Source organism: Sinocyclocheilus grahami, unplaced genomic scaffold (assembly GCF_001515645.1).
Source record: "Sinocyclocheilus grahami isolate Dianchi unplaced genomic scaffold, SAMN03320097.WGS_v1.1 scaffold206.1, whole genome shotgun sequence".
In the NCBI taxonomy this organism is placed as follows: Eukaryota; Metazoa; Chordata; class Actinopteri; order Cypriniformes; family Cyprinidae; genus Sinocyclocheilus; species Sinocyclocheilus grahami.
Window position 1 is genome coordinate 553,863 of NW_015505385.1, and position 16,812 is coordinate 570,674.

Sequence of the window (16,812 nt, forward strand, 5' to 3'; positions counted from 1 at the left end):
ACCTTGATAGGTTTCCAGATTTAGAAGGAAAGTGAACAGTTTGAAACATTTGACATATGTCAGTCATACACTGCAAATGAGAAATGATGATCCCTCAGCTCTCTTTTATCAGCAGATCTGTAGCATATTCATCATCTACTGCTCATCAGATAAAACAAACACAACGTGAAGGGAAAAGGACACACGCTCTTCAGAGGAGCTTTCAAAGCCTTTCAGATGAAATCAATGATGTATGAGCTTTATTCAGTTGAATGTGAGCTGTCTGTATTGATTGAATGCTCTGCCTTATTTACCTAATTTGATTTTCAACCACTTTATAACCAAATGTAAAGGTAATGTGAATGATGAAATGTCTTTCAGAACTAAAGGTGCAGTGGTTTGTGGGTAGTTTTGGTTTAGTGTCTCTCTCTCTCTCTCGCTACCTCAATTTCTCTCTCATCTACTTTCTCTCTCTACCTTTCTGGGTCAATAATAAGTGATAGTATTTTTGGGCAAGGTTTTGAGAGCAAGATAATAATGGGCTTCAGAAATGGTTTTGACATGATTATTGTTAATTGCAGTCATTATTGAAGTGCCACTCACATGTGTCAGTCTAACTGGGCTCTGAAAAGGCACTTTGTGACGAGTCTTTGTTCCTTTGCTCCAGTTTGATTGTTTATTCGGGCCAATATGCATTCAAAGCAGCCTTTTACATCTTTTGTTCCAGCTTTTGCATATGCTATACTGACATATGGTGAGGAGAAGGCATCACATCTTATATGGAGACATGAAGCGGTTGATATTTCTGCCTGCTTAATTAGTGACGTAGCAGGTGACAAAACATTCAAGCTTAAGAACAAAATTATGGCCGTTTCAAAATCTAGTGAGGATTTGAGACAACATAGACATATTTGAGTCATTGAATTGCTACTTTTAGACATTTTCAACACATCTCAAGTTATGTGTATCTGTGATGGAAATGGCATCTTTGGAATAAAATGGTAAACTCATTTGTCTTGCTATAATTGTTCATTTCATAGGAGTTTATGGCTTAATCGGAAATGACACAAAATCACAACAAAAGTGACATTTGGATATTTTTCATCTGAAATTTAACCACAGGCTCTTCACTGCGGTCTTCTTGAGAAACTATTGAGAACAACTATTGATTAAATGTTTTTATTAGAGGCAAAAGGTATAAATGACTGTGGGACATTTAATTTGTTAAAATTAATTTAAATTTTTTTTACAAAAATATTGAAATGGTTTGTTTAATTTCACCGTTTAGATTATCATAAATGTTTTTTTAATAGGTTTTTTTTTTCATTAATTTTATTTTCAAAGTTTGTTTTATTTTCACAAAAGCATTTGAAAATCATTTTCTGACTGGTCATTTTCTGACTTTTGTTATGCATATAAATATATATGAATGTCAAAGACCAGTACCTTTTCTGTTAAATTTACAGACACTTCTTTTAACCCTAAAACACAACAAAATTCAATGAATTATTCACAATACGGGTAAAACCTGTGTAAAATAAATAAATTAATAAAAAAATATATATACACTGAAAATTCCTTAATATTAAAAGTACACTGGGCCTTGTTTTTAGGGATTTTTCGTAGATTTTAGGCTGATTAAATAAATTAGAGCATTTTAAGATAATTTATTTTCTAAATAAAGTCCACAGGGCTCTATAATTGAAGAAACATGCAATGCAATACATCAAAATGTGCAATATACATTACACATGTGGAGTGTGATGACTGAAACATGGCCTGTGTTGCATTGAACATGCACTTCGTGCAATTAAAACTGCTTCACAGGTTTATGTAAAATACTCCCAACTTCTCCATATACACAGCTGAATACTATGAATAATGAGCATTGCAGAATTAAAATGCAGGCGTTTTGTGAAGCTGCAGGGGGACGATTTCTCAGTTTCTCCCGCTGTGAGACGAGTGAAGGAAGTTTCTGGAGTTCTGTACATGCCACACTCTAATACTAAAGTTTTGCTTAACAAAAATAATGAATGCAACAGTTTGGATCAGTCTTTTGGAGGTATGACCTCTTCTAATGAAAAATGTTAAATTAACAAATTACACTGAATGATAGCAACTAAAAATTGAGGAATGAACAACATTTTTAAGTTGATTACTCAATAAAATTTATTTGTTACAATTAATTTCAACATAATTCAGTGGTGGCCCTGGAATCTATTTCAGTTCAAATGAATGGGGTAGGATGGCACATGCTGAATCTAACTTATTTAGCATGTAAATGTAACATACAAGAAATATATTACCTGTCATTGACATTAGTGCACTCATGGTCAGTAATAACCAAAAAACTTTAACATATCGGAAAATGTTGGTATTAGTTTTTCTCAAATACTAACACACAATTCACAACTGTAAACACAATCTCAACACTTCACGCAGTTTTCGCATGCATATGATACGCATCTACCCAACACGCCAAAGTCAATTTTTGCGTATCAATACCACAAGTTTTTGTTTTTATTTTGGCATACTATTTATACGCACTTTCATGAGATCGGGTTGGACAAAAAGAGGAACAAAAGCAATGTTTAACAGAACTCATCAAAATAATATTTGCAGCTTAAAAGGCTTAATTAAATCAATTAGTCAGTTAGTTCTTTTCAATTGAACCATGTTGTGTAAAAGATTCTCTGAATGTCTTTCACGAGTGCATGCAACCTGTCAGCGTCTACAGTCTCTGATGCACAATCTCACTCCCACGAGCAGAAACTGTTTCAAGGTTACAGCGGTTTGTGTTTCTGCTTTATTGAAAATTCCCCCTCACATATATTTGTTCAGACATTGTAAATGGAGAACACCTGGCTTTTGAGATGCTCGCAAACAAACTCAGTTATTTCCATCTGCACAGCTGAATCGCTGTCTCGTTGGTTTCAGACGCACAGGCGCAGGAGGCTGTGATCGTAGGGACCCCGACACGCTGCTGTCGCTTCCCATCAGTCCTCCGCTCGGCTCCTGTCACTCAATGCAGAGAGGCCTCGCATGGACTTTAGGAAAAGTCGCTTTGAAAGATTTTAGCACTGCATTGTCTTACAAAAAAAACTAAGATTTAATTAAAAATGTCTTGCATGCAAACTCGCTGTTAAAACAATCTCCATTCAGACCATCTCTTCTCCATTCTGAATAATGGTGAGTGTGTGTGTGTGTGTATATATCCTGGTGGGGACTTAAACCTGACTACACACAGACTCATGGGGACTCGTGTCACGGTGGGGACCTAAATTGAGGTCCCCACGGGTATAAAAGCTTATGGTGGGGACTTAAACCTGACTACACACAGACTCATGGGGACTCGTGTCACGGTGGGGACCTAAATTGAGGTCCCCACGGGTATAAAAGCTTATAAATCATACAGAATTAAGTTTTTTGAAAATCTAAAAATGCAGAAAGTCTCCTGTGAGGGGTAGGGTTGGTGTAGGGCAATAGAATATACGTTCTGTACAGTAGAAAAACCATTATGCCTATGGAGAGTCCCCACGAGGATAGGTGAGGGAGAGAGAGTGAGAGAGTGAGAGAGTGAGAGTGAGTGAGTGAGAGAGAGAGAGAGAAAAAAAAAAAAAAAAATGCACAGCCAGACGTTGTTTGTTCCTCCGTCTGTGCCCCTTCCCTCATACCAGAGATGGTAATTATCCTTTAATGTTTGCCCTTCACGGACCTTCATCTCCCCCAAACCCCAAATATAGGACTGAATCCATAAACACATCACACGGTGCGAGCGACTGGAGTGCTTCAGATTACCTGCTTGTAAAGCCAGAGGACTCATCCACTAACTTTATACTGCTTTCTCTCCCAGTAATAAAAGATTTTACAGAGTGCAAAAGGACTTTTTGTGTTTAGAAACAACCGATGTCGGAGTTGATGTTGAGGTTTTTCATATATGTGATTAATGTCTCGTCTGTCTTTTCAGCTCTTTTGCTGCTCTACGATGTGACAAATAAAGCTTCTTTTGACAACATACAGGTAAGGCTCGTGTGCATTTAGAGGTCAATGCCCCTTTTGATATTGCAATTTCATTTTAAGAGTTTCTTTTTCTGTATTTCTGTAATTATGCATGAGAAATGCATAACCGTGGGTTGCTGGAGTGCAATAGAATTTGCGCTGCATCTTTGCAGCGGCTTGTGTACGTTACTATGTGATTGCAAACATTTCATTGCAATAAGATAAGAGAATCAATACAGATTTAATGGATTTCATTTGATTCAAATTCAGTTCACTTTTGATTTGATTGGAATTTCAGTTGGACTCAGTTTTGATTCATTTGTGCATATTTTTGTTGTAATGTCAGTTTTTGTTTACACAAATCATTCTCTCTCAACTAACGCTGTAAATTATACAGGGCTGTGTTTCAAACTGAATCAGGAGTCATTTGCTTAGTGAAGGTCAGGCTGGATGTTGTTGATTCACTTATGCACTAAGAGCTGGCTCATAAGAGTTATTTGTTCATGAATTGAATCTGACTAGTTACATTGTTTGTTTTGGCATTGTTTTTTAAACTTGCTTCAAAAGACCAATGAAAAAGTCATGATAAATTCAACACAGGTTACAGCATAACTAAATTCCTTTGAGAATCTTATTTAGCCATTACGCCATGAAATCAGACCCTACGCTCTAAAAAAAAAAAATGCTGGGTTAAATACAACCCAGTGCTGGGTAAAATAGGGACAAACCCTAAACATTTAACCCAACCGCTGGGTCAAAACAACCCAATTGCTGGGTTTGTCCCTATTTTACCCAGTATTTATTACTATTTATAATGCACAGTATTTATTACTATTTATAATGCACAGTATTTATTACTATTTATAATGCACGCTCCTGATCTTTTTTTTAATCCATGTTACTCAAAACATTACAAATATGAAATACTTTTATGAAAATGGCATATCTTGCTCAGCATCTGAAATGATTTTCCTTTTAGGCTGATGTCATGAATCGCACTTATTTTTTCATCCCCTCTCCTCCAGTTATCTGACTCCGTTTTGAATAAATTCTCGATGGATAAAAGTTTTGCCCTACATTTTTTTTCTTACTTATATTGTGTTTAAAAATACGTCAGATTATGGTTGTGAATGGCATTTTGTGATGACTTTAAAATCAAGTCAAATTTATAATCAAAAGATGAACATTTATTATTAAGCAAGAACACATGGACAAAATACATTTTACAAATTGAATTTATTTGGGTGAATACAGTATAGTTTACAATATTACATATATTTAAATATACCGCGGCCTCGCGTTTCACTCGTAGCAGAGCGATAGCGTGACTGACTCCAAAACCTGCCCATAAACAAACAGTACTGAGATTAGAGAACATATTTTATTATCATATTTAAATGATCTTAAACTCAGTATTACGAATAAAATCCATTTGTTATGTAAGGCAAAAGGCATTTCCAGCGCAAAACGACTCTCGTTCTTGTGTTGCGTTGTGTAAAATAATATAATTTACAGCACAGTAAAGACTTTATAAATGAGAAAAAATTTATACAAACCCTTATTTTGCTGAAGAAGTTGACCAAATTGATAATCGCCCATTCTCTGACTGTAACTCAGCAGCTGCGTTGTTTCATCAGAGACAGGCTCAACCCAGCAGTTGGGTAGAAAAAAATAACCCAGCATTAAAAACGACCCAGCAACATGGTTACAGAAATACTACCCAGCAGCTGGATCAAAAATATTAAAACGTAACCCAATAAAATGACCCAACGGGCTGAACCCAGCATTTGGGTAAAAAAAAAAAAAAAATATAATATAATTTACAGCACAGTAAAGACTTTATAAATGAGAAAAAATTTATACAAACCCTTATTTTGCTGAAGAAGTTGACCAAATTGATAATCGCCCGTTCTCTGACTGTAACTCAGCAGCTGCGTTGTTTCATCAGAGACAGGCTCAACCCAGCAGTTGGGTAGAAAAAAAATAACCCAGCATTAAAAACGACCCAGCAACATAGTTACAGAAATACTACCCAGCAGCTGGATCAAAAATATTAAAAAGTAACCCAATAAAATGACCCAACGGGCTGAACCCAGCATTTGGGTAAAAAAAAAAAAAAAAGGTTTGTCCCTTTTAAACCCAGCGCTGGGTTATATTTAACCCAGCATTTTTTAGAGTGTAAGAAAAGGCCAGACTTTAACCACACTTTCAACTACATGTTTGTTGTGCATCTGTACTGTATGTGTGTTTATTAGACATTGATCAAAACACATGGACTCTCGCAGATGTGCAGTGATTTTAGGAGAGCGAGAACGAGGGGGACAAAGTTTTGGGCTAATGATTTGGAAAGGAGATGTGAGTTTAATGACTTGAGCATCAAAGAGAGGTATTGAGGCCATCTGTCCTGCAGGTTTACAGCTGTGGGCCCAGTTATTAATACATCATGAAGTATTGCACCATTTATAACCATTAGCCGCGACGCAGGGGGACAGATCTCACCCCGGGCTTTTAAAGATCCTTATTCATATGTGAACATGTAAACACACAACCCCCTCACACACATTTCTCTCTCTTATGTGTTCACAGACACATAAAGTGTGAAAAACAAACAAATATCAGATGTTCACATGTGCCGTTCCTCAGACCAAAGGTTGCGGCTCACGCCCACATGCATTTGCATCTCAAGAAGCTTTTGTCTGCTGTCAGACTCATAACCATAAGGGACCTTATGAGTGTGTGTGTGTGTGTGTGTGTGTGTGTAACGCAGCACCTGTTCATTTGCACAGAGGCACTCAAGCCTCAACTCTGCTGCTCAGGTTAATTAGCGTAAATGAATGCTAATCACTGTGACGAACCAGGAACAAAAGCCTGAGATACAGAAAGCCAAAGCCTTCACGTCACACCGCCAAAAAACTGCTGGGTTTTTGTTGTGTTGGGAGGTAAAAATACCATTAAAAATGTAATTATTCAAATTATTTTTCTTATCCTGTTGGAAATATTATTATTCTTAATAGTAACAAATACTTTAATAATAATAAATTTATATTTATAAATATTATTATCATTATTATTATTGTAAAAATAAACAAGACTAAATGCACTTAAATTAATGATATTGTTCAAAAGTTGGTATAATTGCTTAATGCTTTTGAAAGAAGTCTCTTCTGCTCACCAAGGCTGCATTTATTTGGTGAAAAATGCAGTGAAACTGTTTTGAAATATTACAGTTTACTACAAAAAAAAAAAGTTGACTACAAAATCTGAATTTTCAGCATCATTCCTCCAGTCTTCAGTGTCACATGATCTTCAGAAATCATTCTAATATGCTGATTTGCTGCTCAAGAAACATTTCTGATGATTATCAGTGTTGAAAACAGCTGTGCTGCCAAATATTTGTGGAAACGGTGATATATTTTATTTTCCAGGTTTCTTTGACGAGTAGAAAGTTCAAAAGAACAGCATTTAATTAATTTAATGCAGCCTTGCTGAAGACAAGTATTAAATATACATGGACCCCAAACTTTTGAACGGTAGTGTATATGTTAACCTTTATAATTTCACTGATGTATGTACCGTCATGCAGCCATGATTCAAGCCGACCGCAGCATTGCATTAAGTTTTCTCTTTATTGTGAAGGCATGTGGCGCGCTGAATAAACATCAGCTTCTCTCAGGAATGTGGCGCTGAAGTGCTGCGCTATTGCTGGCAGCATCGTTTTCATTACTCTCACAGATAATTGACACATTCAGTGCTAAATAGGATTACACTGGGTTAAGGGAGGAGAAATGAATTTCACATGGTTGCATCAGCATCTTAGGTGAGTCTTTAATCAGTCACATGGTCACTAATAAGCACCGGCTAAATCTCTTCTGTGGCACCTTGGAGTGTCATTAAAGTTCGAAATTTTTATCCACTTTCAGTAATTTACACAATTGTTTTGCTGTTCGGTGTGATAATGAACGTTGTTGTGGTTTGTAGGTCATGCATAAGATCAGGCCGAATGTCTAAACCAAGATATATCTATAATCAAAAGATAAGTAAATTAAGGATTTGAGAGTGATTTGCGTGAACAGATAAGTGGCCATATGAAATTAATGACTATTACAATAATGTTTGGTTATAAATTTTCCTAAATACTGCCACACAATCCTTCAATGAAAACGAAAAATGAGAATACTTTGAAACAATTTTCACTCAGAAATTGCTATTATTAAATTAAAACAATAATTATATAGAAATGACAACACATTAAATTAAACATGACATTTTGAAGAAGAATGTCTGAAATACTGTTCTGTTTTTTGTAAAATGTACTCCAATAATCATTGTTTTATTTACAATTTCTATAAATCATTTTCCATAACAAATCCAACATGTCTTTGAGCAATATTGGGGTTTCCTTCCTGAATCAGTTCTGACCAATTCTGTTGAATAAATGATTCAATGACTCACTTATGAAGACTCACAACTCCGAATGAATCTGTGTTGAATAAAGTGAATGATTCATTGAACTCATGAAGGCAATAGCTTGATTCATTTCTGATGAAAGTTTAACAAATCTTGTTGAACAAATGACTCATTCATAAAGACAGTAATTTAGTTCTTTCTGGAATGAATCTTTGTTGTGGAATGAATCAGTCAAGTGAATGATTCAACGACCAACTCATAAATGCAATTGCTTGATTTGTTCCTGAATGAATCAGCGCTTTGAATAAATCTGTTGAATGAGTGATTCAGTGACTCAAAAAGATAGTCATGTAGTTCTTTCCAGAATTAATCTGGGTTGTTGAACAAATTGATTGAGCAAATAATTCAATGACTGACTCATAAAGGCAGTCACTTGATTCCTTCCTGATGGAATCAGCATTTTGAACAAATCGGATGAATAAATGATTCAGTGATTTACTTAATGGAGAAGTCATTTAGTTTCTTCCTAAATGAACGAATCGATCAAGTGAATGATTCAGTTACTGACTCAAATACAATCACTTGATTGAATCCTGAATGAATTAGCATTTTGAACAAATCTGCTGAATGAATGATTCAATGGCTCACTTACAGAGATGACATAACCTGCATAAAGAGCATAATATAAATATATAGATCTTTACAGAAATTTTTTTTGGGCTGTATCACCCAGCCTAGTATTGAAGTTACATAAAGCTAAAAAGTTAATTTAAATAAGAATTGAACGCGCACCAAAAACAAGATTTCAAACAGGTGTCAGTTCTTTTGCAACCAAACTGCTGTTTCTTGGATATTCTGATTAGGTTAGTGAGCAGGGCTCAGTGGTAATGCTTCTTTCAGCTTCTACACATGTTGAGCATGTAGATCTATATTTAAGATTGCGAGCATGCATCTGCTATTTGCTGAAACACTCAGTTTGCCTGAATGTTCCGTCTTGTATTTCTAAACTGTTATAAGCCTTCTGGTGCCGCCTTGAAGCAGGTGGTCCGTAAGATTGCATGCTGCAGTCACATAGCGCTCACTTGGTATTCATCACTCCCTCCGTCTCTTCCTCATCTGGCTCCCTCGCTCTTTCTCTGGGCTCCTGGATCTCATGTTGTGAATGTCTCTGTCGTTTTTGCCGAAGAGTGTCAGCAGCTTTGAAATATTGCCCAAGTGACTTGTGGTTCATGAGACTGGCGCTTCAGACATAAACTGAAGAAGCGCGATAACAGTTTCCACTCCGTAACATGCAAACTCAACAGCACCTCTGGAGGACTGAAAAAAAAAAAAAAAAAAAAAAAAAAAAACAGAATTACTAGAGGCAACAGCGATAATCAAAAGATGAACATTTATTATTAAGCAAGAACACATGGACAAAATACATTTTACAAATTGAATTTATTTGGGTGAATACAGTATAGTTTACAATATTACATATATTTAAATATACCGCGGCCTCGCGTTTCACTCGTAGCAGAGCGATAGCGTGACTGACTCCAAAACCTGCCCATAAACAAACAGTACTGAGATTAGAGAACATATTTTATTATCATATTTAAATGATCTTAAACTCAGTATTACGAATAAAATCCATTTGTTATGTAAGGCAAAAGGCATTTCCAGCGCAAAACGACTCTCGTTCTTGTGTTGCGTTGTGTAAAATAATATAATTTACAGCACAGTAAAGACTTTATAAATGAGAAAAAATTTATACAAACCCTTATTTTGCTGAAGAAGTTGACCAAATTGATAATCGCCCATTCTCTGACTGTAACTCAGCAGCTGCGTTGTTTCATCAGAGACAGGCTCAACCCAGCAGTTGGGTAGAAAAAAATAACCCAGCATTAAAAACGACCCAGCAACATGGTTACAGAAATACTACCCAGCAGCTGGATCAAAAATATTAAAAAGTAACCCAATAAAATGACCCAACGGGCTGAACCCAGCATTTGGGTAAAAAAAAAAAAAAAATAGGGTTTGTCCCTTTTAAACCCAGCGCTGGGTTATATTTAACCCAGCATTTTTTAGAGTGTAAGAAAAGGCCAGACTTTAACCACACTTTCAACTACATGTTTGTTGTGCATCTGTACTGTATGTGTGTTTATTAGACATTGATCAAAACACATGGACTCTCGCAGATGTGCAGTGATTTTAGGAGAGCGAGAACGAGGGGGACAAAGTTTTGGGCTAATGATTTGGAAAGGAGATGTGAGTTTAATGACTTGAGCATCAAAGAGAGGTATTGAGGCCATCTGTCCTGCAGGTTTACAGCTGTGGGCCCAGTTATTAATACATCATGAAGTATTGCACCATTTATAACCATTAGCCGCGACGCAGGGGGACAGATCTCACCCCGGGCTTTTAAAGATCCTTATTCATATGTGAACATGTAAACACACAACCCCCTCACACACATTTCTCTCTCTTATGTGTTCACAGACACATAAAGTGTGAAAAACAAACAAATATCAGATGTTCACATGTGCCGTTCCTCAGACCAAAGGTTGCGGCTCACGCCCACATGCATTTGCATCTCAAGAAGCTTTTGTCTGCTGTCAGACTCATAACCATAAGGGACTTTATGAGTGTGTGTGTGTGTGTGTGTGTGTGTAACGCAGCACCTGTTCATTTGCACAGAGGCACTCAAGCCTCAACTCTGCTGCTCAGGTTAATTAGCGTAAATGAATGCTAATCACTGTGACGAACCAGGAACAAAAGCCTGAGATACAGAAAGCCAAAGCCTTCACGTCACACCGCCAAAAAACTGCTGGGTTTTTGTTGTGTTGGGAGGTAAAAATACCATTAAAAATGTAATTATTCAAATTATTTTTCTTATCCTGTTGGAAATATTATTATTCTTAATAGTAACAAATACTTTAATAATAATAAATTTATATTTATAAATATTATTATCATTATTATTATTGTAAAAATAAACAAGACTAAATGCACTTAAATTAATGATATTGTTCAAAAGTTGGTATAATTGCTTAATGCTTTTGAAAGAAGTCTCTTCTGCTCACCAAGGCTGCATTTATTTGGTGAAAAATGCAGTAAAACTGTTTTGAAATATTACAGTTTACTACAAAAAAAAAAAAAGTTGACTACAAAATCTGAATTTTCAGCATCATTACTCCAGTCTTCAGTGTCACATGATCTTCAGAAATCATTCTAATATGCTGATTTGCTGCTCAAGAAACATTTCTGATGATTATCAGTGTTGAAAACAGCTGTGCTGCCAAATATTTGTGGAAACGGTGATATATTTTATTTTCCAGGTTTCTTTGACGAGTAGAAAGTTCAAAAGAACAGCATTTAATTAATTTAATGCAGCCTTGCTGAAGACAAGTATTAAATATACATGGACCCCAAACTTTTGAACGGTAGTGTATATGTTAACCTTTATAATTTCACTGATGTATGTACCGTCATGCAGCCATGATTCAAGCCGACCGCAGCATTGCATTAAGTTTTCTCTTTATTGTGAAGGCATGTGGCGCGCTGAATAAACATCAGCTTCTCTCAGGAATGTGGCGCTGAAGTGCTGCGCTATTGCTGGCAGCATCGTTTTCATTACTCTCACAGATAATTGACACATTCAGTGCTAAATAGGATTACACTGGGTTAAGGGAGGAGAAATGAATTTCACATGGTTGCATCAGCATCTTAGGTGAGTCTTTAATCAGTCACATGGTCACTAATAAGCACCGGCTAAATCTCTTCTGTGGCACCTTGGAGTGTCATTAAAGTTCGAACTTTTTATCCACTTTCAGTAATTTACACATAATTGTTTTGCTGTTCGGTGTGATAATGAACGTTGTTGTGGTTTGTAGGTCATGCATAAGATCAGGCCGAATGTCTAAACCAAGATATATCTATAATCAAAAGATAAGTAAATTAAGGATTTGAGAGTGATTTGCGTGAACAGATAAGTGGCCATATGAAATTAATGACTATTACAATAATGTTTGGTTATAAATTTTCCTAAATACTGCCACACAATCCTTCAATGAAAACGAAAAATGAGAATACTTTGAAACAATTTTCACTCAGAAATTGCTATTATTAAATTAAAACAATAATTATAATCTAAGCTGCTATTGTTTTGATCAGACTTCTCCTGAACTGTAGCGAAGCACAACCTGAATGCACAATCACCGACAATGTCTTTGATTAAAGCATGCTTTCATGATTGTTTGGTGGAGCCATTTTATATAATCATTAGCTGCTGGTTTACAGGTCAAGTGAATCTCTCAAGTGAATCAGAGAAAAACCCTATGTGGTGGCAATGCACAATGATTTATTCATTTGTGTCCCTGGAGCACAAAAGCAGTGTTAAGTCGCTGGGGGATATTTGTAGCAATAGCCAACAATACATTGTATGGGTCACAATGATAGATTTTTCTTTTATGCCAAAAATCATTAGGATATTAAGTAAAGATCATGTTCCATGAAGATAGTTTGTAAATTTCCTATCGTAAATATATCAAAACTGAATTTTTGATTAGTAATATGCATTGCTAAGAACTTCATTTGGACAACTTTAAAGATGATTTTCTCAATATTTAGATTTTTTTGCACCCTCAGATTCCAGATTTTCAAATAGTTGTATCTCAGCAAAATAGTGTCCGATCCTAACAAACCATACATCAATAAAAAATAAAAAAAAGGACCCTTATGACTGGTTTTGTGGTCCAGGGTCACATTTGAGGTATAGAAAAATGGCACCACGAGTAACTTTAAACAGTCTTTACAATTCATGATGTGTGCTAATGACTAAATTTATCATTTAGACAGTTTATAGACTGTTATACAGTAATTCAAAAATCTTAAAATATGTGGAATGGGATTTTGGACTGTCGAATGAGATTTCATCATAGTCTGGTGGTCTACTCAGCAGAAATGACATGTAAGTGTCCCGCTGATCACGGTTTGTTGTCATTGTGGCTGTTAGAACAAACACTTAGAGCAGCTCAGGTATAGCTTTGGTCACTTCACAAGTGATTAGGAAAGACGAGTTTGTTTCTTCATCAAATTTGGAGAAATGTAGCATTGCATCAGTGTCTCAGCAATGGATGCAGTCAGAATGAGAGTCCAAACAGCTGAAAAAAACATCACAATAATCCACACCACTCCAGTCCATCAGTTAACATCTGGAGAAGACAAAAGCAGTGTGTTTGCAAGAAACAAATCCACTGAAAAGTTCTTTGGGGAACAAAAAAAAAAAGGTTTTTATAGCATTTCTGCAAAAAACACTTTGAAATCTTTGTATAGTATGTAGTAGAAGTTACTAGACAACACCTTTCAGCCATTTTCACTCCATCCAGGAGTCATCCAGAAGGAAAAGAGCCTGACTCTTTGAGGATGAAGTACGTCTGCATTATGTCCATTATTTCTGACCATTACTGAAGCTGACAGTCCCTTTGAAGACGCACTTGCACTCTCACACTCTCGCACCCCCTCCAGCCAAAAATCACATGCTACATCTTTTCATTTCCTCTATGGATATATTTTCAGTGGGCTGAAATGAAAGATGACACACAATTCCCACCGATATCAAACATTATTTTAACGCGTTTCATGAAGCAGGGCGCCGGTCTCTTTGACGAGCCGCTGTATTTCGTACAATCACTGCAGACGTCTGTGAAGGACAGATTTCAGTGAGTGCGCTCTGACCCTTTTAGCAAGAGGTCGAAGGAAACCTAATGCTTCGCCTGAGAGCTCATCACTGCGATAATGCTTTTTGAGGTTTTCTGCACTCTTGCAAACTTTCAGGTTTATTTTCAATGATAAAATGAAAAAAGTCAGTTACTGCCTTTCAAACTCATTTAATGTTTCCAGCTATGGAAAGACATTACCAGACTTTATTTCTTCTCATCCACTGCCATCACATAAGAAAATCCTGAGGGGAAGATATATATATGATATAAAGCATGCAAATGGTGATGGTAATGTTAGTCATTTTGTAATATTTGGAATGTCCCATTACTTTGTCGATGATTTGAACTCTTTTGCACATTCATGCTCATGCAGAACAAGCAGATCAATGTTACCTGAAAATACCTGAAAGCAGTTCAGGCCGAGCTCAATGTTGGCTTCTTGGTTAGTCTATGCATTTTTCATGAGGGGCTTAAGGAGAAACCACAGAGAACTAAATCAATAGAGACAGTTGCTATGTTTCATTCTTCAGGGGAGGTTTCACTCCCTTATTCAATATTAACCCCGTAAAGCCTGACATATGAAATAATAGTCAGAAAAACTGAAAATGTAACAGTTAATTAAGCCTCCTAATATTTATATGGCCAAAAAGTGATGCAATTCTGTTGTTTCATAAAAATATTTCAGATATTTACATAAAATGATATAAATAACATTCGTCATTCTATATCTCCAATAATATGTCTTAGTAAGAGGAGATTGAAATGAACCAAACATATAATGCAGTGATTGAGAGCTGAAGAAATAACGCTCCTCAGAAGACGTGAGATGTTCTGGAGGCTTGAGAAGATCATTCCTCCGCTGAGGAACAGTGAAAGTAAAGCTGCTGGAAACAAACGCTCCTCAAAAGATCCTGAGGATCAGATTTGAGACTCTAAAACATGATTGATGGAGAATCAAGTGAAGCTGAGCTGCTTCAGGCCAGTAAGTGTGGTAGACCTCTATACTAAATTCAATGAGAATACAAATGAACTATTTAATGAGTAAAGATCTGACAGCAGAAAGACACGTGAAGCACCAGATGAAGGAGGACTTTTGTACAATTACACTGAAAGACCTTTTACTTGATTTAAAAAACGTTAAACTTTCAATCAGAGACAGAAGGCATGGAGTAGATTGTGTGCAACATGTTTAACAGCAAAGTTTTGATCGTGTCGATCATTTAGAGGCTTTAGGTCTGAAACCAAAACCATGTTGTGCAAACATGTCCAATCACAGTGATTCATGCCGGAGAGTTCTTGTGTTTCTCACTCACCGGGGAAAAACTGCTTGATTTGCATCTGTTTTATGTGTTATATCTAGTTGTTATGGCCCACTCGTTCCCAACTGCAACATACAAATGTATTTAGAATACAAATAAAACGTTTTAAAAGCCATAGAGTATAAAAAGCAACAAATATCATATGAACCAGAATTGAAGCTACACCAGAGAGAACAAAGAAACCAATAAAAGAGTCTGTTTTATATTGTACACCTCCAATTTAAGATTTATTTTTAGTTTTCATCTACCAGCAGGATGCTTAACCATCCAAAGTTTCACCGTTTCTGGGTTTGTAACAGTACAGGACAGCAGAAATCCAGCAGCAGCAGATGTTGATTCTGATTCAACACTCTTGAAATGATATACAGGTACATTGAGTTTTCTCCCGTTTCATTCCTGTGACCAGTAGCAGCGCTTCTCAGCAGTACAAACATCAAGAAGTGCAGGGCTTTGGGACTCTGGAGGAAAGAGACACACTTTCTGACACCTTTTGAAGTGTTTGGCCAACTGAAGAACACACATCCTTTGACTGACACACAGCAGAGCTCAAATAATCAAATATTTATAAAACCGCACTGTCACATTCAAATGCACAAGTATTCTGGCATCCTGTGGATTTCACAAGTTTTTACTCTAAGATGAACAGAGTAAAAAAAGTCCATAAAAATACAGGCCAATGTATTGTATCAATGTGGAGGATTTTTTTAGCATTGATTTCTCACAGGTGTTTTGAATTATGCATTGCATTGTGTTTAAAGGTTTGAGGAAATGTCTGTTAACTAAACGGAAAAGTACTGGTAATCCGTTGTCTTGCAGCGTATCTGAATATGCCATTTTTGGAATATTCAGATTTTTTTAAAGATGAAGTTAAAATACTGAAATACTGTAGTACAGTAGAGACGATTTGTTACTGTATACTGTAAAAAAAAAAAAACTTTACCATGAAAAATATGGTATATATTTCTTTATAATAATTTGACTTTACAGTAAAAAAAAAAAAAACTTACAATAAAGCTGATTAAAACAACATCATGACATTAAAATAATGCAATAAAAATGAATTTTACATTAAAATGTTCAAAACGAACACATTTAAATACAAAACCGATAAGAAAAACTAAGATATAGCATAGCTATTTAAATGAAAAAAAAAAGATTGACTTCCAAAAACTGTACATTTAACAGTATTTTTCTGTTAATTACATGAAATATCCTATTACATCTACTACAGAGTACCACTGTATAGAGAACTTAGTTAACCAGTTAAGATTTTTTTTTACTATAGCATTTTTACAAAATTAGTAAGTTTATGATACTTCCTCTGATCATATCTGTTTTTAAATCTAGCTTAAATTTACCTTTTTGAACTGGCATATGTTCAGTAATGAAATGTATTGCACTGTGTG

The 16,812-nt window shown here is 35.8% G+C and overlaps 1 protein-coding gene across 1 annotated transcript in view; it reads left to right on the forward strand.

Moving 5' to 3' along the window:
• The window catches only part of LOC107595638 (ras-related protein Rab-26), an 83,801-nt gene that overhangs the window by 45,301 nt on the left and 21,688 nt on the right, over window positions 1-16,812 (forward strand). Inside the window, exon 5 of the mRNA XM_016286117.1 lies at window positions 3,947-3,999. Coding sequence (XP_016141603.1) covers window positions 3,947-3,999 — 53 coding nt within the window. The remainder of the gene's footprint in view (window positions 1-3,946; window positions 4,000-16,812) is intronic.